Here is a 27,205-nt window from a genome sequence, read left to right on the forward strand (position 1 = left end):
TTCAATTTTGACCGAATGCTCAACCCTAACCTTAGGGGTAAAATAAATTTTCCCATTAAATTTAGAATCTTCTCGACAATCCATTTCGTATGCAGTAAAATTTCTATTTAAGTTTATCAAATTAATTAATTCATGTTTTTTTATTTTAAAATATAAATAATTTTTTATACGTTTATCCTTTAAGCGTATTTATATGTAAATACACTAAAAAAATAATGGCAATTATGTGAAAATAAATTTTAAAAGAGCCTTGGATGACTACCCATGAAATTTTTCTTCGGATCATTATAGGTAAATCGGGGGAAATGAGTACGGTAAAAATTTAATATCTTTGATTGTACGTTTTATTTAGAGAAAAATTTATATAAATATATTATAGTTAGAGATCATTTAAATTATGAATATCGAAATGTTTTTTTTTCTTTAATAATCATTTAGAGTGATCTTCATCTGGAGATCTATAGAATGACAATTTAATGCATTTTGCTTAAGGAAAAAAACACATATGATAAGCCTTTCTTTAACAATTTCTTTTTTTAATAAATTGATTGAGTAAAAAAGTCACTTATATAAAATGAGAATTTATAAACAACTAGAAAAAAATATACTTTTGCATAAATTAAATAATTTATTGTATAAAAATAGGGGGGAAAATGAATTTCCATGGAAAAAGGCGAGGATTTTTTTTTCTCGACGAATTAAAAAATAAATAATTTTTTAAAGGGTTAATTGAATTATCTTCTATATTTGTGACCGAGATAAACCCATCGTTCGATGGTACACGTCCTGCTCGTGATCGGAGAAGAAACAAGCGAAGAAACGGAGGGATTGTTAACTAGCGATGGCGGCGTGCGCATCTCCTATTAAACCACGCTTTTTCTCCTCCTTCTTTGGCGATCGCCTCGCCTGCCCTCACGTACCCCTTCTCCACCGCAACGCAGGTCCACACCCGCTCCTTTACTCCCTAACCCTACGCGATTTCTTCCTACGATCCTTGCAACCGTTTTGCTCGCTGTGTGATTCCTTGTTACCCTTTTTCGTGAGATTTTATAGTTTTCTGGTAATAGAAAGTTTGGCACTTTCTTCGTCACTGGGAAAACTAGAAATTTTTGTGGTTTAGTGTGATCTTAATCGGGCGAAATATGATGGTGAATCATAAATTTTTATTTTGTTTTCCATGTACATTTGGGAAGGTCGATTGATGAGACACCTGTGGATTAATGATGATTTATGGGCTTGTAATATAATGGCAAAATTTTGTATGTATATTCTTATAAACATACTGGTTTGCATATTTACCACATCAAATTTTAATTTTTAAAATATATCATTGTTAAACTTAAAATCTTGCATAAATGCTATCAAAGATTATTTCTTCTTTATAAAAGGAACAAGATAGTTTTGATGGACAATATTTCCCATAACTTAAGATTATATATTGTTCTTTTATATTTATTCGTTCATTGTTATTCTGATTATTTTTATGTATTATGTTTATTAATATTTTCAGATTACATTTATACATTTTAGAATGACATTTGAATGCGGAAGAAAAATCAAATTGAAATAAAATGTAAAAAAAAACAGGAGATAAAAAAAAAGTGAAATACACAAATTTTAAATTCTAATTACTAATAAGAACATTTTGGGTATAATTTTAACCAAACATCATTAACATAAGTTTAATTCAAACTAATGGTACTTATAAGAGATTATAGATTTGAAATTACATACATGCAATATTTAAAATTGTAATGGTAAATATGCTATTTCAATATTTTGAAAGGGTACATAAATATTTTGGCAGGACATGGATCGTGTTGATACCAGTTAGCATTGTCATCATTTTCTAGTCCTACTGCTCTTACTATGTTTCATAATCCTATAAAAGAAGTATTTAAATCATTGTTCTTGATGACAACCTATGTATGACAAGAAGGAAACCAATGAAGATTTTTTGAAGCGTCATCTATACTATGTTCTCTGGTTATGACATTCCATTTGTTTTATCTTCGTTACTAACATTTTCAAAATATAATTTACAGGAATTAGGAATTCATCAATCCAATTCTCAAGGACTCTCTATAACTTAGCTGACATCTTATTCAATAAAAGGTATTTTGCTAAAGTGCCTTGCTTTCTCCTTCTTCGTTTTTTTTTGGGTGCAAATCAATAGAAAAATGGCATCTATGGAGCAATATGTATAAGTTGTTAAAACGAGACAATTTCTCAGAGTTGCCTCCAAAACCTCTAATGTTTAATAAATGTGATTTGGCATAAGATATTTTCTTTTAAGCATTTAGGCTTTTTTATTACAGTCATTCTTTCTTTGTAAAGTCACACTGTAATTTGGCATTTTTCTATGCCACTGCTGTTGTGTTATCATCTCTTTCATATTAGCAAAATATATAAATAAATAATAAAAGAAAATCTTGGTTAGTTGGTTTCTTCATGAAAACTAGCAGATACTTGTGAGATGTTCATTTGTAGTATCTCTTGTTCCATATAACCTTAATCAGTTGTCTCAGCAGTATAAAAGTAGTAACTTATTGTTTGCTTTGATTTTTAGTTCACTCAATATATGTACATACTAGTATTTTCAATATTCAAGTTTGTTTGGTTAACTTGTTTCGTTTGGCTTCTCATACTTCTAATTTAGGTTTTGCATCATCCTGTCTTGTTATGCTGACTGTTTAAGTAATTAGAAAAGACAGATTAACTAAATATTTGTGTGAGGCTTACACACTACCAAGATGATGTTATAGATAACTGGATCTGGTTGAGTTGGATCATAACTGAGCTGGAAACATACTAAATCAAGGCACAGTCCAAGTTGAGACACTTAAGTCCCATATCTAAGTTGAATTTTTAGGTTTTCCTCTCCTAATTCAACCTCGATTGATCAATACACTTGGATGATTGTGTCCGTGGTTTGAGTTCTACCTTGTAGCTATCAACTAGGGTCAGACAACACTTACAATGGGTGGTTTATTGCATATTGTCGAGGGGAAATTGTTCCTCTCCAAGGAACTCTAGGTAGCCCCCATCTGCCTTTTATATTTATTATGACAAATATAGATTATTACAAATAGGTTCTCTCCCCTTACATATTTTACAAGGGTTGCCCATAACACATATCTTGTTTGATTAAGCCTATATTTCATTATCTGTAATTAATGGATGTTTTCTCAAAGTGTTTATTATATTTAGCAAGAGAAAAGATGATTGGGTAAACAATAAATACAAGCGTCTGCAACCGGGAAAAATTTCTCCTCCTCTTGCTGTTCCAGATCACATAATGAAGCCTCCATATGTAAACTCCCCTCAGTTTCCAGGAATTGCTAGGGGACCAGAGATTCACGATGAGAAGGGAATGGAAGGCATGCGAGCATCTGGAAGGCTCGCTGCAGAAGTATTGGAATATGCTGGAACACTTGTTCAGGTGAAGATTACTATTCTTGTAACATTATCAATTCTAGTTAACATATTCAACTTATAATAGAATATATTTTCTATTCAAATGAAGTTTAATACCAACTAAGTTGTTCATGATGACTAGAACTAAGGTTTAGTTCCTTTGTACTATTCCTCTCATTTAACATCCATAATCTCCCAACTATATGCTGTCAACTAATGGATCTTTTTATGTGTTTGTGTGTCACTGCTAAAGATCTTACTGAGTCATGAGAGAATATATTAAAGATAAATTATTCTTAATAAGGAGGCTGATTGTCAAATCCTTTATTTGACTGTTGAACAACATACTTTTTCTGAGTAAGATTGCACCTGAAGTTTGAGATAAATATTATTGCTCCCACTTGATATCACATTTTTGTTGATCAAGACACAAAAAATTCTCTAAAAAGATTTTATACCTTTTATTTATTCATAAAATAGATGGAATTATTGTAAAAAATCGTATTAAGAAAAGACTGTTGCATATCCTTGAATTACATGCGTTCAGCTTTATATGCATTATGTATATAATTTCAGAGTGCACACTAGAGTGTAATATGTGAATGATGAGGTGGTCGTTTATTTAGTTCAATGCTCATATATTAGATTGGAATAGTTTGTTGCCTCTTTTAGGGTGACTAAAGTTTACTCCTTTTTTGTTGAGTTTGGTGATTATACTAATATCTTCTTTGAAAGACTAAGACTTGACCGTCTTGCTTAGGTCATTTGGAAATTACAATGTCTTATCTTGTACAAGAAGTTTTTTGGAACTACCATCACTGCAAAGTTTTAACTTCCAGTTATTCTTTAGAGAACTCAAATGCATATCTATTCTCAGCCAGGCACTATGACTGATGATATCGACAAGGCAGTACACCAAATGATAATTGAGAATGGAGCATATCCTTCACCTCTCGGCTATGGCGGTTTTCCAAAGAGTGTTTGCACATCAGTAAATGAATGTATCTGCCATGGGATACCAGACTCCCGTCCTCTTGAGGTGCTGCAATTTAGTGTTTAACTTTTATATTGTTCCCCATTGTTTTTATAACTTGTTTCTAATCTGGATGCCAGGATGGTGATATCATCAATATTGACGTTACTGTATTTCTGAATGTAAGTTTTGAACCATTAAGTCTTTCTATGTTTGTAGATCCATAGTTCGCTGTGATGTCCGTGATAAATTTTGTTATTGTTTGTCCACTTGCCTCACATCTCATTTATTGCTGCTAGTCTATGCATGGTTTTATTTTGCATTGTTGAGCTTGAAACCATGTGGTATACTACTGATAACATATCAGCCAGGATGATGCGGAACCATTATTCTTAAGTTGTATGACTTTTTAAATTATTATAACCATACTGTACCATGGAGTCCAATTTTAATATACACAAACTTGAATCAGCAGGATCCCTACAATTGATGCAGGTCCTGTGGCCATGTCGTTGCTGTCCTACTATCCACTGTTTCCTTATTGGATAAGAGATTGACAATCTATACTGTCGGCTCTATTGTAGCTTGCACTCTTGATGTGCAAGTAGGCCCTAGCCTTAGTTCATACTCTAGTATTGTTGTTGAGCTTCCTTGTCACAGCCCAAGGATGAAAACTGAGCTTATAGGACACACTGATCAGGGATTTAAGATGTACTGATCAATGCATAGAGCAATGCACATTTTTGGAAATCAGCATATTTGAGCATAAATAAACCAAATTTTGACTTTTTTTCTCCTAATTGTAACTATATTTGAGCACGTGTGCCAATATAATGGTTTAATTTTATAAAAAAATTCATCATGTTAGAATTTCTGAATTTTGACTGCTTTCAAGTTGTTAAGAACTTCCATGTTTCCATTTTTCATTCATGATTGGAAGTTAAAAGGCTAATCAAATAGTTTAATTATTTTTTAAAGTTTTCACCGTGTTAAGATATTCAAATTTTGTGTGCTTTCCAGTTGTTTAGGATTTCAGGTTTGCATTCTTTCAGTCACAGTTGGAAGTTAAAAAACATTATATTAATGACCAAATAGGGAGTGACCAATTTCTGATTTGACATCTGTGATCAAATAGGAGAAGAATACATCTAGTAGTATCATGTCAGACCTCATTTTCATAGAACCTAAGATGGTTTAGTTTATTCTCAGCTATCATTTTTCGGTAATTGTTGAATCTTGAATTGAATTTGCTGTATAGTGTGCTTGGTTCTGTGATTTATTGACAGTTGGGACATTTCAGTATTTAGCAATTATATTTGATGGAGCATACATGTTACATTAATGAGTATAAGCTCTGACCTTGTAGCTGATATTTACTTGGTACCCAACTTTTATGGCCACGTATTTCATCTTCTGTACATGTACGAACAAATAGACTTACAGTTTTTTTATTTCTCATTTTCAAGTTTCATTTTTTTTCTTTTTCATATATAAGTTTCCAGGTTATCTTACAGAGACTTAATATGCTGTGTAGGGCTATCATGGCGATACTTCTGCCACATTCTTTTGTGGAAATGTTGATGAGGATGCAAGGCAGCTGGTTGAGGTAAATTGTAACTTGCAAGAATCATTTTTTTTCATCAGTTGGTGGAAGAGTTACAATCATTTAAAATAAATTTATGTTCATCTTGGGTTTCATCATACTGTTGAATTATATTTTATGTAGGACCGTTGGGCCGGCTAGAGGGGTTGGTAAATAACCTGTCAATTAAAAACAGACAACCCTTCCTCGAACGATTAAGCTAACACTTGTAAAATGAATTAAGCAGTTAAATAAAAGCATAAATGAAAAGACGAGGCACCAGATGTTTACTTGGTTACAACCGATGTGGTTGTTAATCCAAGGAAGATTAATCTCAAAAACTCCTTCAGGCGGAGAAGCCTCTTACAGCGTTTAGGCACAGAAAACAGAAGCTTAACTACAACTAAAGCATACAAATGTTTGGAAATAGAATGATCGTGATTGTTGAAAAGCTTCTGGACAAAGGCTATATTTATAGCCTTGGTCGGGGCGCCTGGAAGGGTTCCGGGCGCCCTGGGGGGATAAAATTTATCCCCCAACGGTTGGATCGAGTCAAAGCTCGATCCTGTGAAAAAGTCACTTCCGGGCGCCCCGGACAGTTCCGGGCGCCCCGCCCCGGACAGTTCCGGGCGCCCCGGAGCCAAAAGTCAACCCAGTTGACTTTTGGTCCGTGCTCTCTTCTCCGGCTCCGCTTGCTTGGGTGATCTCTGACATCCGGAATAGGGCTCACCCGAACCCATCTTCCGGTCTTCTCGAGCGTGCTTCCCTCCATCCCTCGGTGCGCGTGTCCTTCTCGTCCACGCGTACTCATCCGTAGACTTGTTGCCTGTTGCCGACCTTCGCTTAGCTGCGTCTCTTGCTCCCGAGCAATCTTCCGCTCCGGCTTCGTACCTCGGAACCACCGCGCACTTCCTTCTCGTCCGCCGTTGCTTCCCAACACCTCGTCCCTCGGACGCCTGAAGTCCTTCTTGCTAGTGACGTCTTCCTCACTATGTGCTGCTAAGCTCCTGCACACATAGACACAAGGTTAAAAACAACGCAGGACCTAACTTAACTTGTTGATCACACCAAAACAACCTTAGGGTTCCAACAATCTCCCCCTTTTTGGTGTGATCAACCCAAGTTAAGCTAGGGTCAACAATAGATATGAAATTAAACAGTTTATTGCAATAACATGCAACATGATAGAAAAAACTAAATTTCAAACATTCCAAATTTTAATTTTCAATTTTCTACCTCCCCCTAGACTTATACTTTCCTTCTCCCCCTTTGATCACAATAAAAATGGGGAACAACTAAAATCTAAGGGTTGACATTAAAAAAATTTGAAAATATATTTCAATAATTTTCAGGGAAATTTTTAAGTCAAGACAAATTTCTAAGTCAAGAAATAATTTTTTTTAAAAAAAATTTCAAGTATTCGTCATCAATAATTAAAAACTTTCTAAGCCGAAAAATTTATGCAAGAAAATTTTAAGAGAATTGATAACATTAAAAGAAATTTTCTATGCATTTATTTATTTATATATTCTAATGCTTTTATCAGAAAATTTTAAATTTTCATTTTAATTTATCATAATTTCTTAACTTTGAAGCAAGAAATTTTGAGCATGTAGAAATTTGTACAAATTATAACATGCCATTTTGAATTCCTAATTTGCAAAGATATTTCGATAATATAAACTTGATAAAGTTTTTCGACAATACTTCTGATTTGCAAACTTCGTTCGACAAAGTATTTTATAATTTGCAAAAGTATTTTGACAACATAAATTTGCAACAATCTGTGGATAATAGATTTACTACTCCGAAAAACTTCTTCGATAATATCTCTAATTTGCAAACTTTGTTTAAAAAAATGTTTTGTAATTTGCAAGATTCTTTTGTCAAATCATTTTGCGATTTGAAAAACTCTTTCAACGAGATAATTTGTACTTCGAAAAAATTTTTAGATCCGGAAAAAGTTTTCGAAAAATTACTTTGTGATTTGCAAGAATCTTTCGTCAAAACACTTTGTAATTCGAACAAATTTTTAGATCCAGAAAAAGTTTTCGATAATATTTCTAAGTTGCATAATTCTTTCGTAAAAATATTTTGTAATTTGCAACAATTATTCGACCGAAGATTTTCTAATCCGAAAAGTTCTTTCGATAATTCAAATTTTAGTTCGCAAAAATCTTCAGGTAATTTGATTAATTGAACCAGTTGTTCAGAGGGTAGAGGTCATACCTTACTTACCTCGTCGACCGTTGGTTCTCCCCTTGTTAAATTAATTTCTTCCGAAGATTCTCCCCCTTCATCGATCTCGGGATGTACTTCGGCTGTTGGGGCTGTCTTGGTAATTTCTTCCGTCTCGGATTCTTTTGATGACGGCTCGATGTCTATTGAGGAGATGACTTCAACCGGTTCTTCGTAGAGCATTAAGAACTTTTCCCAAAGTTCTTTCGCGCTTTTGTACTCTCCGACTCTGTCGAAATCTTTAGTTGGTATTACGCTTAGAATGTGAAACTCTGCCCGAGCATTCGCCATGGACTCTTCACGTTGCTTCTCGTTCCAGAGGCGTATGCCGATTTTCTCTCCGTTCGTGTCTTTCGGTGCTTCATAACCTGTTTTCATTATTAGAGAAATACCAATATCAGAGTTAAGGAATACCTTCATTTGTTGCTTCCATGAAGAAAGCTCCCCCTCGAATGCTGGTGGGTAGTCGCTAGCTCCGACCATTGTTTTGTTGCTTCAGACGGCGATTAGTCCTTCTGAGGCGTACTTTGCTCTGATACCACTTGTAGGACCGTTGGGCCGGCTAGAGGGGTTGGTAAATAACCTGTCAATTAAAAACAGACAACCCTTCCTCGAACGATTAAGCTAACACTTGTAAAATGAATTAAGCAGTTAAATAAAAGCATAAATGAAAAGACGAGGCACCAAATGTTTACTTGGTTACAACCGATGTGGTTGTTAATCCAAGGAAGATTAATCTCAAAAACTCCTTCAGGCGGAGAAGCCTCTTACAGCGTTTAGGTACAGAAAACAGAAGCTTAACTACAACTAAAGCATACAAATGTTTGGAAATAGAATGATCGTGATTGTTGAAAAGCTTCTGGACTAAGGCTATATTTATAGCCTTGGTCGGGGCGCCTGGAAGGGTTCCGGGCGCCCTGGGGGGATAAAATTTATCCCCCAACGGTTGGATCGAGTCAAAGCTCGATCCTGTGAAAAAGTCACTTCCGGGCGCCCCGGACAGTTCCGGGCGCCCCGGACAGTTCCGGGCGCCCTGGAGCCAAAAGTCAACTCAGTTGACTTTTGGTCCGTGCTCTCTTCTCCGGCTCCGCTTGCTTGGGTGATCTCTGACATCCGGAATAGGGCTCACCCGAACCCATCTTCCGGTCTTCTCGAGCGTGCTTCCCTCCAGCTTCTCGTCCCTCGGAATTGCCGCGTGTCCCTTCTCGTCCACCAGCGTACTCATCCGCTGATTCCGTGCCGACCTTCGCGCTAGCTGCGTCTCTTGCTCCCCGAGCAATCTTCCGCTCCGGCTTTCGTACCTCGGAACCACCGCGCGCACTTCCTTCTCGTCCGCCGGTGTACTCTTCCGCAGCACCTCGTCCCTCGGACGCACAGCGTGCCGTCCTTCTTGCTAGCTGCGTCTTCCGCTCGAGTACCTGTGCTGCTAAGCTCCTGCACACTTAGACATAAGGTTAGAAACAACGCAGGACCTAACTTAACTTGTTGATCACACCAAAACAACCTTGGGGTTCCAACATTTTATGCTAATCCCGTTTTCAGTTTTTAATACTCCTAGATTGCTGCTATTGCATAATTCATGCTTTGATTAGACGAATTCACTTACTGTGATTGTTGCTACAAATTTGAATTAATTAGTTGGAGTATGATTAGTATTTAATGAAGGTCTTTCAGGTAACAAGAGAGTGTCTTCTCAAAGCAATATCAATATGTGCACCTGGAGTGGAGTACAATCGAATTGGAAAAACAATACAGTATGTACTTCATAATATCTTTATCTTCAGTTGTTGCAATTAATAGTGGGCTTATTGTTGCACACATCCTGTTTTAGAAAAGGACACTAAGGTTCCGGTTAGTTGAATGGAGGATACGATGGAGAGGAGGGAAAGTAACACAGACGTACATAAATGATGGGTATTTATATGTAATGTGAGGCTTTCCCTTTTCTCCTCATCTTCCATCAGAGTAACCACATCCTAAGAGAGAATAAAATATCATAGTACATAAAAGTTCATATATGTTGAGAAGAACCAAATTAAATGTCATAGGTGCACACATTTAAAACACCTATCCAATCTGATAATATTACCAAATATTAGATTTGTGGTAAAAAGTAATGTGTGATACATGCAGATTCAAACTCAAAATTGGCAATTTAATATGATAGTAAAGTTGATTGAATGACCACCTAGTTAAAAAAACTCGAGTTGTGTTATGGAGGGAACCAATTTTATATGTTGTAATCTTTAAGATATGTCATGTTCAAGTATTGGAAACAATTACAAAGTTCAGCATAATCATTTTTTTTCCTTGCTTGCCTTCTCAAGTACTAATTAGTATATGAAACTGGCAAATGAATTATATGTTAACTATTTAGATTTTGTCAAGTGATCATGCAGATAAGTTTCGATTTGGCGTAGTTCGGCATTTTGTTGGTCATGGTGTTGGACGTGTATTTCATGCCGATCCTGTTATTCTTCATTATAGTAAGTCTTTTAACTCATTAACACTCGTATAAAGTTACTAAGTTGACCTATATTTATACCATGCACAACGAATATAAATGTCCTCAAAAACATAATCATGTTGTTTTCTAATTGTATATACACATTGGAGATAAATGGCCAGTAGAAATTGAAATTGAGTTTTTTTTATCGCATCAAGCTTTTGACTTTGTAAATTCCAGTGGGGTAAATGTATTCTGGACCTGGTGTTGGGTGCCTTACAAAATCAGTTAATCACAAGAAGAACAGTGGAAAAGCATCCTTCCAATTAAAGAAAAAATCGATGAAGTCAAAATCATTAATTGACTGCCCACTGTCCAACCAAGAAACTTATAAGATTGTTCCCACGAGATGTCCGGTTGACTAGAGGGTAGTATATTTGCTACAATGGGGCAGGGATCAATTCTTGATCTCGGCGGGCGCTTACCCTAGGGGGAAAACCCCTTCCACCCTCTAGCCATTTGACAGTCGGCTATAAGCTAGCCTCGTGTGTCACGCCCCGGAGGAGTCCCTGTCCGAAGAAATTTCGACAGCATCTTCCTTGTACGGCTGACAATCTAAAACTTTCTACACTGCCCTCTGGGCCACATATACATCGGCCAACACGGCCGGAACAATAATAATAATATAAGGCAATCACCCACGTAGTTAATAGTTAACAAACTAGAACAGTGATAAGAAGACTCAAAAACAATCCTACTCAACTACACTCGTAAAACACAAAACTGGTGTCCTACTCCACTACACTCATAAAACACAAATCACAATGAACCTATCTCTTCTGCCATCCAGGCAGACATGTAGCAAAACATATCCAATCCAAACCCATCGACAAATAAAAATCCATACAAGATCCAAATATATCAAAATAGAACAAGTCTAATAAAGGAAAACCAAAAGACAAATAAACATCCTCGTGGGCTGCAGGGGACTAGCGACTGGAACTCTCCGGACAACATCAACTTGAAAATAACAACGGAGGAGGGTGTGAGTCCAACACTCAGCGGGTATCAACTGATATGCATAATAAAGAAAATAACAATCAGCACTAATCATGCGTACAGTCTCTTGATACAAGAAGGATAAATGCAACTGAAACAAGCAGGAGAAAACTGTACTAACCAGGACCAGGGTATAAGTACAACAGGGTCGTCAGACCGAAAGTGTCATAAATCTTGTATGCATGTCAATCATATGCATCCATATAAATGCGGCAAGTAAATGCAGCAAACACAAGCAATAAATGCATCATGCATATGATGCAAATGTCATGGTCACCCCTGATGCTAGTCAACCATCTCACACACAATGGTGAGACCGAGTGGGTAGGGCTGTGACAACCGTGCACTCTGCCATCACTACTCCTGATGAGTAACGGAATCGACGGGATGCTGTCGGAGTACACCTATCCTCTTACCCCAAATCATAAATGGGGGAGCGTAATGCTCTCATCTCCCGGTACACCATGACGGGGAGGGATCCCTGACGTCGGAGCACCACCGAGCAAACTGACGTGCTACCACGCTGCGTCACGATACCCATGAGCGGACCAACGGAGCACCGACAGTGATGAAACTGGCGATGTGCTCAACAATAATGGAGCAGACTATCGCGCAGCATGCGATCATGCGAATGGTGCATGACACTAAGCATGACAAAAATCCTGAACAGCATGGCAATATCCATATATATATAAAATGTGTACCATAGGAAAATGAACCAAATCAAAGGTACACAGATCAGATAAGGTATTAAAAACCCTAGCTCCTGAACAAAATAAGTAACATGATTGTGTCACTATCTCTATAAATATGTATAATCAGGTAAATACTAACATGATGTGCATAGCAAATAAACAAACAAGCATGTAACAGATCAGGTAGTGATCAACCGAAGCAGATAAGAAAACACAATCGTTGCTATTTGTTAAAGACATTACTATGCATATCAAATGACATAAAGTCAAAGTACCCGCCTCCAATAGAAAGGATCGTATCCGGTCCAAATCCGACGTCGAGATACTCGTCTCGCGTCAAAGTTCTGTAGTAAATCGTACAGTTTAGTTAAATTAATTATAAACAAATAGCTAAACAAATTCCTAATCCACCAACCATTTAGGGTTAGCTTCATTAACCCTAATTACACCATTAGGTTAATTCTAAACCTAAGTTAACAATTCTTGCTAACACAACTAGCAAATCATCTACAACGAAGATCAATTCCTACACTATACCTCAACCACAGTCGCTGTTGCTCAACAGCAAGGATCGTTGCTGCTAGACCTAATGTGAGCAGCTACTGGATTAAATTGTTGACCAAGAAAACCCCACAAAGAAGAATGCTTCCTGATGGAGTTTAAAACCTTGCTGCTAGAAAACAAGTAAGCACAGATTCCAGATCACATAACGAAACAACTCATGGCTGGGAACAACTACACTGTTCGGATCAAGAACAGAAGATCCAAAACCAGCAACCAAAACTTACCTCAACCATGACCTAAGTCCACCACAAAGAAGGGATGATCAAAAACAGAGGAGAAGATCCAAGCTCTGATATGGAAATACAGTATGAACTGATCCGAGATCTTCCTCCTAGTCCAGAACAAGAAGAAAGTCACAACAAGGGAAATCAATCAACCGAAATCCCTAATTCCACAGCTAGTTAGATCGCCTACCTTAAGGATCACTGCTAGCCACGGCGGAGAGGTGCAGGTGAAACTCGAGCCCTAGGCCAATCTACACTGTTCGGAAGGAAGGAGGGCGCCGGAAAGGGGCGCCGGCGTCGGTTGTCGTCGCTAGGGCAGAGGATGCTAGGGCACAGGGAAGTGTCGGCGGCGCCACTAGGATCTCCACGGCGAGGGGCGAGGGGCGTCGGTGGCTAGCTAGGGCACAAGCGACTGGTACCGAACCTGGTGGCCGGCGCTCGGCTACGGCCTCGGGCAAAGACGAGAGAAAAGCGAAGGGTGCTTGTGTGCCGGCGATCAGCGTCGTTGCTCGGCAGACTAGAAGAGGAAAGGTTGGTGTACGACAGTATAGCAGAGATTAGGGCACGAGGGAGGGGGAAAGCTCGGAAGAGGAGAGGATAAGATGGGATGCGTCGGGGGAGCGGCGGTTTTGGTAGCACGCCGGTTGGGAGAGAGCAGTTAGGGCACGAGGTGGTTTCGGTGGGGGAAAGAAGAGAAACGTGCGGGGGGTTTCGGCGGGGAAAGGGAAGAAGGAAATTAAAGAAAAGAAAATAAAAGAAAAGAAAAAGAAATTAAGAAAATAAACATTTCCTCGCTTAAATGGGTAGCCTAAACAGACTTCCCCAGACCTCGTTTTTATCCCCGTTAACTCGCTCATATGAGCTCCGAAAAATTCCCGAAAATTTCTAAAAATTTCGGAAAATTCCCTTATAATTATTCGTCATTTTTCGGTATTTTACATTCTCCTCTACTAATAAAAATTTGGTCCCCAAATTTCGTTATCTATCATCAGCAAGTACTAACAATAGATATAGAGTATAAATGCTGAACGGTAAATTAAATCACATACCTCAAGTGAAAAGATTGGGGTATCGAGCTCGGATAGTATCCTCAAGTTCCCAAGTAGCCTCCTCGTCCGAATGATGCTGCAATCCGATTTTAACCAACCGATCCTGGTTAGTACAGTTTTCTCCTGCTTGTTTCAGTTGCATTTATCCTTCTTGTATCAGGAGACTGTACGCATGATTAGTGCTAGTTGTTATTTTCTTTATTATGCATATCAGTTGATACCCGCTGAGTGTTGGACTCACACCCTCTTCCGTTATTTTCAGGTTGATGCTGTCCGGAGAGTTCCAGTCGCTAGTCTCCTGCAGTTCACGAGGATGATTATTTGTCTTTTGGTTTTCCTTTATTAATGAATTCATTCATGAAATATTTGCCATAGTTTGACGCTGGCTGGCAACCTAACGCAACCCTCCTCCTTTATCCGGGCTTGGGACCAGCCATGACCGGTCATCATGGGCGGAGTTTGCTTTCTACGCAACATACGAGGATGGACAAAATAAGAAATGAGAGCATTAGAGAGAAAGTAGGAGTTGCATCTATTGAGGAAAAACTCAGAGAGACACGTTTAAGATGGTATGAACATGTACTTAAACGACCAATAAATGCTCCAGTTAGGCGATGTGAAACTATGATAAACATGCATATAAAACGAGGAAGAGGAAGACCAAAAAAGACTTGGTTAGCAACAATAAAACAAGATAAAATTTATTTAAATATAGATGATGATATAATAGGAGATAGAGCTCAATGGTGTAAAAGGATTCATACAGCCGACCCCACCTAGTGGGAAAAGGCTTGGTTGTTGTTGTTGTTTTCCTTTATTAGACTTGTTCTATTTTGATACATTTGGATCTTGTATGGATTTTTATTTGTCAATGGGTTTGGATTGGATATGTTTTGCTACATGCCTGCTTAGATGGCAGAAGAGGTAGGTTCGTTGTGATTTATGTTTTATGAGTGTAGTGGAATAGGACATCAGTTTTGTGCTTTACAAGTGTAGTTAAGTAGGGTTATTTTTGAGTCTTCTTATCACTGTTCTAGTTTGTTAACTATTAACTGCGTGGGTGATTGCCTTATATTATTATTATTATTCCGGCAGTGTTGGCTGATGTATATGTGGCCCAGAGGCCAGTGTAGAAAGTTTCAGATTGTCAGCCGTGCAAGGGAGATGTTGCCGAAATTTCTTCGGACAAAGACTCTTCTGGGGCGTCACAATTTATTTGGTTTCAGAGCTAAGTTGGCGATACTTGTTTGATTTTCGTGTTACGGATTTTCGAGATTTATCTGATACCGATTTATTGGTATCAGAGTGGGTTATGATACCTGCTTTTGGTATTCTGGATATTTGGGTTAACCCAAGTTTGCAAGTCAAACTGAGTATTTATTTCGGATTAGCACGGATTTCCCTTATGTTTATGTTTAGGACTTCCATTTCGGATTTATATGGATTTTCGGTGATTTTCTTGTACGGAGTTCCGAGGAAAAAGGGGACTGGACAGCGACGGAACATCTCCGGACGACAAATAGGTATGATGTTTATTTTATGATTGTTATACTTGTAGTAATATCTGTTATATAACTTAACAGATATGAGGAGATCTACTCGTATTGCTGTGAGACGTGGTGCTGGACGACCACGTACGAGGACCTTGGGATCTCTGGACTTGCCAGAGATGTCTACTGGGGTTGAGCTTGTCAGTCAGGGACAGACTCAGGATACTGCGGGCGCGTCGGGCTCTCAGATCTCGATGGCTCCTTTAGAGGTACGTACCTCGGTTGTACCGACTGTATCCACCCCTACTGTATTTATGGTACCACCAGGAGTACTACCGCCATACCCCGCACCTGCTCCAGCCCAGCGTACGGCGTACCCGGCACCACCGCCACCTGGACCTACCGTGTGCCCGACACAGTGGCACTCTCCACATCCGGTACCACTACCTACCGTACATCCAGCCGCGGCCACCTATGCTGACCCTGGAGTGCCACCGGCGGCATATGCTCCAGTTTATACAGCAGCACCGGGAGTACCTCCCCCAGTCTATTTAGCGGTACCACCTGTAGCACCAGCTCCAGTGGTTCCGCCAGTTCAGGCAGCCGTTTCGACACATCTCACTAGCATTGTCACGGCACGAGCTCGGATCCTAGCATTAGTAGAGTCGATGAAGAGTCGATTTACACTCTTCCGAGGAGACCTTGATCCGAGTGTGGCCTTGTCATGGATAGAGACTATGGAGCGCACTTTCTTCTATATGACTTGCTTCGTGTGGGAGAAAGCAGAGTTGGGTTACTTAGCGTTCCATCATCGGCGAGTAGAACATTACTTGGGTCTGGTTCAGAGAGGCTTTTGAGAGCCGCTTCTTCCCACGAGTTTATCAGATGGCTCGTCGGCAGGATTTCTTGAGTCTGCGACAGAACAACCGGTCGGTGACAGAGTATAATGCAGAGTTTGACAGATTGGCCAGATTTTGTCCAGAGCTAGTTGTTGAGGACAGTTCACGTATGCAGCAGTTCATTCAGGGACTGGATGGATATTTGCAAGTAAGGCTTGCCGGTTTTGGGAACGCATCTTACCTGGAGAGCGTTTCCGGACAGAAAAAGGAAACAGCCGGGTCAGACATCTGGACAGATCCAGCAGCCACAGGCTACACAGCAGCAGAGCGGTCGCAGTCGACCAGGTCAGGGTACTTCTGGGGTATTTCGTAGGCCTCAGAAGTCAGGGCAGTCTTCCTCAGGACGTTACCGGTCTCTACAGCATAACCGGAAACAACCCGCCAGCGACATTCGTTATTTCAGATGTGGGCCCAGAGATCACATCACCACAGCCTGCTCTCTGGGACAGTCAGTTTGCTTTTATTGCAAACTGCCTGGGCACCAGAGTCGAGATTGCCAGCTGAAGGCTTAGCATACGGCTCCCGGAGTTACTACTCAGGGAGGGCAGCACACTAAGTCAGGGGCTCGACGAGGAAGGCGGTGATTTTCACCCTCACATCGCCAACAGGGAATAGCTTCTCCTTCAGCAGTTGCATTTGGCATTCTCGGACAGGAGTACCCCAGTACTCCCATAGTACCCTAGAGCTTCGTTCAGGGACCTCATTATCTGACTCAGGGGCAGTATCAATCGTAGCCCCAGCCATAGGCTCAGTATCAGACGCAATCCCAGCCATCGGTACAGTATCAGTCGCCGCCCTCTCAGACTTCTCTGGCATAGTATCCAGTACCGCCTCAGGAGCTGAAACGGAGATTAGTGTCGACTCCAGTTTTGGTTTTACCTTCTGGAGAGGATGGATTTGTACTCTACACCGACGCGTCTTTTCAGGGTTTGTGCGCTGTTCTGATGCAGCACGGCAGGGTAGTCTCCTATGCTTCTTGATAGTTGAAGGAGCATGAGAAGAACTACCCAGTTCATGATCTGGAGTTAGCTGGCATCATCTTTGCTCTGAAGTTTTGGCTGCATCATTTATACGACATTACATTTGAGATTCTCACTGACCATAAGAGTCTCAAATATATTTTCACCCAGAAGGAACTTAATCTCCGACAGAGGAGATGGATGGAGTTCCTGAAGGATTATGATTGTACCATTAGCTATCACTCGGGGAAAGCTAATGTGGTTGTCGATGCACTCAGCAGGAAGTCCAAAGGGACTTTGGCTTGCCATCGAGTTTCAGTTACAGATTTGGTTCAGGGTTTCTCCGAGTTAGACCTTGAGGAGCAGGGACAGATAGAGCAAGGTATTCTTGTTACCATGGTTGCTCAGTCGTCGATCAGGACGAGGATCCGAGAGGCCCAGGCTGGTGATCAGTATTTGCAGTTCATTGGCAGCCAGATAGTTTTCGGGCAACAGACCGAGTTCACACGAGATGAGGAGGGTATTATATACTTCCAAGGCAGATTATGCGTACCTCCGAGAATGCCAAATGCAGCTTAAGGGGAAGCTGTTCTCTGCTGGCGACGTAAGGGTGAAAATCTCTGCCCTCCTCGTCGAGCCCCTGACTAACTGTGCTGCCCTCCCTGAGTAGTAACTCCGGGAGCAGTATGCTAAGCCTTCAGCTGGCAATCTCGATTCTGGTGTCCAGGTAGTTTGCAATAAAAGCAAATTGACTGTCCCAGAGAGCAGGCTATGGTGATGTGATCTCTGGACCTACATCTGAAACAGCGAATGTCGCTGGCGAGTTGTTTCCGGTTATGCTGTGGAGACCGGAAACGTCCTGAGGAAGACTGCCCTGACTTCTGAGGCCTACGAAATACCCCAGAAGTACTCTGACCTGGCCGACTGCGACCGCTCTGCTGTTGTGTAGCCTGTGGCTGCTGGATCTGTCTCTGACTCGGCTGTTTCCTTTTTCTGTCCGGAAACGTTCTCTGCTGAGCTGAGTCAATCATGAGGGCTCTGTCCAAAGTCTCCAGGTAAGATGCGTTCCCAAAACCGGCAAGCCTTACTTGCAAATGTCCATCCAACCCCTGAATGAACTGCTGCATACGTGAACTGTCCTCAGCAACTAGCTCTGGACAAAATCTGGCCAATCTGTCAAACTCTGCATTATACTCTGTCACCGACCGGTTGTTCTGTCGCAGACTCAAGAAATCTTGCCGACGAGCCATCTAATAAGCTCGTGGGAAGAAGCGGCTCTCAAAAGCCTCTTTGAACCTAGCCCAAGTAATGTTTTGCTCGTCGATGATGGAACGCTAAGTAACCCACCAGGTGTCGGCCTCGCCCCGTAAGTGAAAAGCAGCCAGCTCTACTTTCTCCCACTCGGAGCAAGCCATATAGAAGAAAGTGCGCTCCATAGTCTCTATCCATGACCGGGCCACACTCGGATCAAGGTCTCCTCGGAAGAGTGTAAATCGACTCTTCATCGACTTTGCTAATGCTGGGATCCGAGCTCGTGCAGCGACAATGCCAATGAGATGTGTCGGAACGGCTGACTGAACTGGCGGAACCACCGGAGCTAGTGCTACAGGTGGTACCACTGAATAGACCGGGGGAGGTACTCCCGGTGCTGCTGTATAAACTGGAGCATATGCCGCCGGTGGCACTCCAGGGTCAGCATAGGTGGCCGCGGCTGGATGTACGGTAGGTAGTGGTACCGGATGTGGAGCAACCGATATCGCTGGTGCAGGTGCTGCGGGGTATACAGTAGGTACTGGGGGCACAGGTGTCACTGGTGTCGGGTACACGGTAGGTTCAGGTGGCGGTGGTGTCGGGTACGTCGTAGGCTGGGCCGGAGCAGGTGCGGGGTATGCCGGTAGTATTCCTGGTGGTACCATAAATACAGTAGGGGTGGATACAGTCGGTACAACCGAGGTAGGTACCTCTAAAGGAGCCATCGGGATCTGAGAGTCCGACGCGCCCGCAGTATCCTGAGTCTGTTCCTGACTGACAGGCTCAACCCCAGTAGGCATCTCTGGCAAGTCCAGAGATCCCAAGGTTCTCGTACGTGGCTGCCCAGCACCACGTCTCGCAGCAATACGTGTAGATCTCCTCATATCTGTTAAGTTATATAACAGATATTACTACAAGTATAACAATCATAAAATAAACATCATACCTATTTGTCGTCTGGAGATGTTCCGTCGCTGTCCAGTCCTCTTTTTCCTCGGAATTCCGTACAAGAAAATCCATATAAATCCGAAACAGAAGTCCGAAACATAAACATAAGGGAAATCCGTGCTAATCCGAAATAAATACCAAGTTTGACTCGCAAACTTGGGTTAACCCAAATATCCAGAACACCAAAAGCAGGTATCATAACCCGTTCTGATACCAATAAATTGGTATCAGATAAATCTCGAAAATCCGTAACACGAAAATCAAACAAGTATCGCCAACTTGGCTCTGATACCAAATAAATTGTCACGCCTCGGAGGAGTCCCTGCCCGAAGAAATTTCGGTAGCATCTCCCCTGTACGGCTGACAATCTGAAACTTTCTACAGTGTCCTCTGGGCCACATATACATCGACCAACACGACCTGAACAATAATAATAATATAAGGCAATCACCCACGCAGTTAATAGTTAACAAACTAAAACAGTGATAAGAAGACTCAAAAACAACCCTACTCAACTACACTCGTAAAGCACAAAACTACTCCACTACACTCATAAAACATAAATCACAACGAATCTACCTCTTCTTCCATTTAGGCAGGCATGTAGCAGAACATATCCAATCCAAACCCATCGACAAATAAAAATCCATACAAGATCCAAATGTATCAAAATAGAACAAGTCTAATAAAGGAAAACCAAAAGACAAATAAACATCCTCGTGGACTACAGGGGACTAGCGACTGGAACTCTCCGGACAGCATCAACTTGAAAATAACAACGGAGGAGGGTGTGAGTCCAACACTTAGCGGGTATCAACTGATATGCATAATAAAGAAAATAACAACCAGCACTAATCATGCGTACAGTCTCTTGATACAAGAAGGATAAATGCAACTGAAACAAGCAGGAGAAAACTATACTAACCAGGACCAGGGTATAAGTATAACAGGATCGTTAGACCGAAAGTGTCATAAATCCTGTATGCATGTCAATCATATGCATCCATATAAATGCAGCAAACACAAGCAGTAAATGCATCATGCATATGATGCAAATGCCATGGTCACCCTGACGCCAGTCAGCCATCTCACACACAATGGTGAGACCGAGTGGATAGGGCTGTGACAACCGTGCACTCTGCCATCACTACTCCTGATGAGTGACCGAGTGGACGGGATGCTGTCGGAGTACACCTATCCTCTTACCCCAAATCATAAATGGGGGAGCGCAATGCTCTCATCTCCCGGTACACTATGACGGGGAGGGATCCCGGCGTGCTACCACGCTGCAGTCCACTACCCATGAGTGTCCCAGCGGAGCACCACCGAGCAAACTGACGTGCTACCACGCTGCATCACGCTACCCATGAGCGGACCAACGGAGCACCAACAGTGATGAAACTGGCGATGTGCTCAACAATAATGGAGCAGACTATCGCGCAACATTCAATCATGCGAATGGTGCATGACACTAAGCATGGCAAAAATCCTGAACAGCATAGCAATATCCATACATATATAAAATGTGTACCATAGGAAAATGAACCAAATCAAAGGTACACAGATCAGATAAGATATCAAAAACCCTAGGTCCTGAACAAAATAAATAACATGGTTGTGTCACTACCTCTATAAATATGTATAATCAGGTAAATACTAACATGATGTGCATAGTAAATAAACAAACAAACATGTAACAGATCAGGTAGTGATCAACCGAAGCAGATAAGAAAACACAATCGTTGCTATTTGTGAAAGACATTTCTATGCATATCAAATGACATAAAGTCAAAGTATCCGCCTCCAATAGAAAGGATCGTATCCGGTCCAAATCCGACGTCGAGATACTCGTCTCGCGTCAAAGTCCTGTAGTAAATCGTACAGTTTAGCTAAATTAATTATAAACAAATAGCTAAACAAATTTCTAATCCACCAACCATCTAGGGTTAGCTTCATTAACCCTAATTACACCATTAGGTTAATTCTAAACCTAAGTTAACAATTATTGCTAACACAACTAGCAAATCATCTACAACGAAGATCAATTCCTACACTATACCTCAACCACAGTCGTTGTTGCTCAACAACAAGGATCGTTGCTGCTAGACCTAATGTGAGCAACTCTTGGATTAAATTGCTGGACCAAGAAAACCCCACAAAGAAGAATGCTTCCTGATGGAGTTTAAAACTTTGCTGCTAGAAAACAAGTAAGCACAGATTCCAAATCACATAACGAAACAACTCATGGCTGGGAACAACTACACTGTTCGGATCAAGAACAGAAGATCCAAAACCAGCAACCAAAACTTACCTCAACCGTGACCTGAGTCCACCACAAGGAAGGGATGATCAAAAACAGAGGAGAAGATCCAAGCTCTGATCTGGAAATACAGTATAAACTGATCTGAGATCTTCCTCCTAGTACAGAACAAGAAGAAAGTCACAACAAGGGAAATCAATCAACCGAAATCCCTAATTCCACAGCTAGTTAGATCGCCTACCTTAAGGATCACTGCTAGGCACGGCGGAGAGGTGTGCAGGTGAAACTCGAGCCCTAGGCCAATCTACACTATTCGAAAGGAAGGAGGGCGTCGGAAAGGGGCGCCGGCGTCGGCTGTCGTCGCTTGGGCAGAGGATGCTAGGGCACAGGGGAGTGTCGGCGGCGCCACTGGGATCTCCACGACGAGGGTCGACGAGCGTCGGTGGCTAGCTAGGGCACAAGCGACTGGTACCAGACCTGGTGGTCGGCGCTCGGCTACGCCGTCGAGCAAAGACGAGAGAAAAGCGAAGGGTGCTCGTGTGCCGGCGATCAGCGTCGTTGCTCGGCGGAGTGGAAGAGGAAAGGTAGGTGTACGGCAGTAGAGCAGAGATTAGGGCATGAGGGAGGGGAAAAGCTCGGAAGAGGAGAGGATAAGATGGGATGCGTAGGGGGAGCAGCGGTTTTGGTAGCACGCCAGTTGGAGTGAGAAGTTAGGGCACGAGGTGGTTTCGCTGGGGGAAAGAAGAGAGACGCGCGGGGGGTTTCGGCGAGGAAAGGGAAGAAGGAAATTAAAGAAAAGAAAATAAAAGAAAAGAAAAAGAAATTAAGAAAATAGACATTTCCTCGCTTAAATGGGTAGCCTAAACAGGCTTTCCCGGGCCCCGTTTTTATCCCCGTTAACTCGTCCATACGAGCTCCTAAAAATTTTCGAAAAATTTCTAAAAATTTCGGAAAATTCTCTTAGTATTATTCGTCATTTTTCGGTATTTTACATCGTGATTTACCTCCATTCACATAACTTAGGATGGGCTATGACGAGCGCTTGGGTGAGCGTAATCATCTTTTTGCTACAACAGAAACTTATAAGATTGCCCCTGTGAGTATAGCCAAGTTGGTACTCAAGCAGGGCTTGCCAACGGAGAGGCATGGTTCGATTCTCGGCAGGTGCAAATACTGCTTCGGGTTAGCTCATGCCCCCTGTCTAGGAAGGTCGCTAATAAGCCCCGGATGATTTACTCCTTTCCAGGGTGTGTGGGGCTGCCCTGGAGGAGCCACTAAGGTGATGACTTCACCTTTTGTCAACAAAGAAACTTATAAGATTGCCCCCCGGAAGGGCGTCTTCTTAGTTTCCCAAGCCTTTAAGGATCGAGCCCCCATTTTGGCTAATTAACGAATGAATTCCCCTTAATGGGCGGTTGACCTTTAATGATGGGTTGATGGGCCGCTGAGTGCTTCTTGATTTACGTGGTGGCCGGTAGGAAACTTTCATGGGGTTGAGCAGTCACTTTAGGATTAGTCGACGTAAGTTGGATGCCTTGTACCAACTAAAAAAAAAATTATAAGATTGCTGCATATGTCTAAATATGTAGGATTGTTTTATTTTTTTAACATTTGAATTGGGAAATATTGGTAGATAATCTACTACCTATTGCATAACTTCTCTTAAAGTTTCTTCTTTAAATTGATTTATCTGTTTGATTTTTCAGTTGTCATCTTAGTCCAGCCTATATGTAAGATTGTTAAAATATATACATAATATATCAACTATTTCTTAAATGCTTCCGTATGTATTCATAGTTTCATATACACGAATACCAGTTGTTCAATAAAGCACGAAAACTGAAGTGAGAATTTATTCTCTAGCCTGTGCAATAGAAAGGCAGATTAATAAAATTTTGAATTAATGAATGAAGACCTTTTGCAGATAATACATATACTTCTTTATTGTGGTATCATGATCAGACCAGAAGATGGGAATCTTCTCTCATATCATTTTTAGTTGCAAAACCAGAAATGATTAGTCGAGTAAGCAATCGAGATAAGCTACATGTTGAGTATCATGAGGCTAAATTGGGTAGGAGGCTCAGAACAAATTCGGTAGGGGAATAAGAATAATCTCCTTCCATTAGTATTTTCATTAGTCAAGTAATATAAGTTATGTTTACTCTGTATATCTCTAATCTACATGTTCAACTTTACTTCAAGAGTGAATGATCAAATTTTGATTATTAGGACTTCTTATCATTTCATATTTGAAAGAAAATTTTGCCTTTTCTATTGCATAGTGTATAACCAAAAACCTACTATGGGTCAAATTAAGATTTTTTTTTTATATCAATTTTCTTACTTATCAGGAAATCGTGAATGGGGGCGCATGCAACTGGGTCAAACATTTACTATAGGTACCTTACAGTTTCTATCTCGTTGCTTTTAGTAATTTTATGCAGAAGATATTTATTATCTTTTTTGACATTATCTATATCTAGAAAAGGAAATGTGAATACTGCAAGTGATCAGTTTGGTGAAAGCCATAGATTTGACTTATTCTGTCAGTACTCGTTTGAAGTAACATGTATGTAGAGCCTATGCTTACATTTCATTTAATTTATCTTCTTTTGTAGAGCCTATGCTTACAATTGGGAGCACAAAACCTGTGATATGGGATGATAAATGGACTGCAGTGACCGAAGACGGAAGCTTATCGGCGCAGTTTGAGCATTCCATACTGATCACTGAAAATGGAGCTGAAATACTAACCAAGGTATCAGGTATTGAACCTTGAAGGAATATTGAGGCTGAATTTTACTTGGAAGGACTGAAGAAAAGAAAGTAATGCAAAAGTGCATATGCAATTGAAGTGCAATATTATGACTCACACTCCTTCCATTCCAGCAAGTAATCCAGCCTAGCGAAGGAGACGAACAGGGAAGACAATACATAAATGTACACGAGTAATCCATGATTCTGTACAAATTTATGAAATTTTCTCTTCGTGTTTATCTCTCTGTTGAAATAAATCAACCGGAGTGAAGCCAATCCAATTCGTGTATCACCACATCACATCTGTAGTAAAATTTATTTGATTGAAACTGTCATTCTAGTAGTATATCCAAAGATCTGTATTCTTGGAATAGTCATGCAACCAGTTGTTATAGACCAAATTCTGTAATTTAATATTTGAGTAGAATTCTAAACTTGTCGAGCCAAGCTTACTTCAGTGTGTTCAATCATTCATATTGTTTATTAAAATTGTTCAGGCTCGGGGTGTGCGGAAAGATTGCTAGAGACCAGAGAACTTGTAGGATGCATTCTTTAGAAGAGTTATGGTTTTCTATGAGCATGTAAACTGAATTTTGACTCTCTTCTCTAACATTGTTGATACACACAGGATTGAGGGTGATTTTGTATACTCCTTCAGTCATAACTTTTAGGTGATGTTGGAAGATCCCAAAACGAAAATTTTGAAATAGAATTTTAAAAAATAAAACTTGTATTGGTCTTTAAAAAATGTTCAATACAATAAAACGGCCACTTTTATATAGGTTTACTTTTTATTAAACATAAAAAAATAAATATTAATAGTTGAAAAACACAATCTCATTAAATATCTATTAAACTCCGCATATGGGATTTATTTGATCAGTATTATGAATATAACTTCCTAATACCATGATTTGCATAATAAGCAAATTAACTCGTCAATTTGTTAGGTTCTACTGCTAACCTAAATACTTAAACTTGTCTAAGTTAGTAGTAGATCACTCATTTAGAAGTATAATATTTATGTTAGCTCATGACTCATCGCGTGAAATTAAATTGAGTATAAAAATCTCCTATGTCTTAGGCTTTGGTATTTCTATCAAAATACAAAATTGAACTCGTTGCCTATAATGATGCCTAATCAACAACATGTCAAGCCTAATGGTGGCTACACCATCATGATATAATAGTCATTTCGAACATTTGATTACACCATCATGGAAGTTTATAAAGCTTTTATAATAGCTTATATAGCTCACAATGTGAAACTAAACTAGGGTGTCATGGTTTATCACATAAAATTTGATGGTTCATAAAGATTGAAAGTTCAATTCATGCACGTTAATCATCCTAATCGAAGGTACATGAGGTCTAATGATATATATACCTCATTATTATGTCTTCATGACTTAACCTCAAGAATTAGTTCACTTGAGAGGAACAAAAGACTATAAGATTAATTATATCAAAAGGAAGCTTTTTATTATGATTTTACAAATTTGAGACTATTAATTTATCACTTAAGATATGCCACTTGAAGAGGGGCATAACTCATATTCTTGAATCCATCACATGAAGGGAAAAGCAAATTAAGATAACTTGACAAATGAATACTTACAATATTCTACATGCAATTAATACTTAGTCGTTCAATTGATAATTTTTGTGGCCTACTCCGGGGCTATGACCGGGCGTTGAGGGTCGAACATCTTCTATAGTGGAAATGATCTCTTGATGATTAACTGTCTTGCCATTGTACACCTTCACTGCCTCTCTAGCCATGATACTTTTGGCACTTTGAGGTTCACATTGCTTGAATGCTTTTGGTTGGTGCTTTCTTGTTGCCAAATGCCTTGCCTCACTCGAGAAGAATGCTTCGCTTGCAAGGATCAATGTGATGACAAGGATGGCAATCCCTTTTGTGGCCTTCATCCTTGCAATGGCAAGAGATATTACTATCCTTGGCATTGAAATCCTCCATTCCATCTCTCCAAGGCTATTTATAGTGATGTAAAGTGTGAGAACAAGAATATAAAAGCAAATTTTCATGACTTCAAATTTGACATTATAGTTTTCATGTACTAATTTATCTCTTATTATCAGTAACAACTTTTTTTTTCAAATCTAAGTGTTTGGTTAGTATTTTCAACGTGTTGTTTTCTAAAAACAAAATAAAACTACTAAGAATCAAAGAAGAAATTCACAGAGAAATCTCTTGCTAAACATTTTGAACTAATTGAATCATTTTAAAATCATTGAAGCTCAAAAATTATACTGAATATATTCTACAAAGGATAAAAAAAGAGAGAATAAAGAATAAAAGCTCAACAGTTATGGTAGTGTTAAATGATATGATTATTAAAGCGAAATTTTCTTGAGGCCTAACTTAAT

At 40.0% G+C, this 27,205-nt stretch overlaps 1 protein-coding gene across 4 annotated transcripts; it reads left to right on the forward strand.

The window, feature by feature from the left end:
• The first annotated feature begins 755 nt into the window (after window positions 1-755).
• LOC121996499 (methionine aminopeptidase 1D, chloroplastic/mitochondrial-like) lies at window positions 756-25,254 on the forward strand. 4 transcript variants are annotated; one of them, XM_042550486.1, is made up of 11 exons: window positions 756-941; window positions 2,046-2,115; window positions 3,211-3,442; window positions 4,295-4,456; window positions 4,531-4,572; window positions 5,925-5,996; window positions 9,885-9,964; window positions 10,599-10,696; window positions 23,979-24,151; window positions 24,409-24,456; window positions 24,676-24,817. In XM_042550486.1, the coding sequence occupies exons 1-10, from the start codon at window positions 842-844 to the stop codon at window positions 24,454-24,456; spliced, it is 1,077 nt and encodes a 358-aa protein (XP_042406420.1). In that variant the 5' UTR covers window positions 756-841; the 3' UTR covers window positions 24,676-24,817. The 4 variants fall into 4 exon arrangements, with proteins under 4 accessions (XP_042406420.1, XP_042406421.1, XP_042406422.1 ...); XM_042550487.1 differs by lacking the exon at window positions 24,676-24,817 and adding an exon at window positions 24,635-24,648; XM_042550488.1 differs by lacking the exon at window positions 23,979-24,151 and having other exon boundaries at window positions 24,676-25,254.
• Window positions 25,255-27,205: the final 1,951 nt, after the last annotated feature.

Source organism: Zingiber officinale, chromosome 6A, assembly GCF_018446385.1.
Source record: "Zingiber officinale cultivar Zhangliang chromosome 6A, Zo_v1.1, whole genome shotgun sequence".
Taxonomy (NCBI): Eukaryota; Viridiplantae; Streptophyta; class Magnoliopsida; order Zingiberales; family Zingiberaceae; genus Zingiber; species Zingiber officinale.

Coding starts and splice junctions, on each gene's coding strand:
- LOC121996499 (XM_042550486.1), top strand. CDS start 842: ATGGCGGCGTGCGCATCTCCTATTAAACCACGCTTTTTCTCCTCCTTC. Junction 942..2,045: donor CCTTCTCCACCGCAACGCAG/GTCCACACCCGC, acceptor TATAATTTACAG/GAATTAGGAATTCATCAATC. Junction 9,965..10,598: donor CGAATTGGAAAAACAATACA/GTATGTACTTCA, acceptor GATTTTGTCAAG/TGATCATGCAGATAAGTTTC.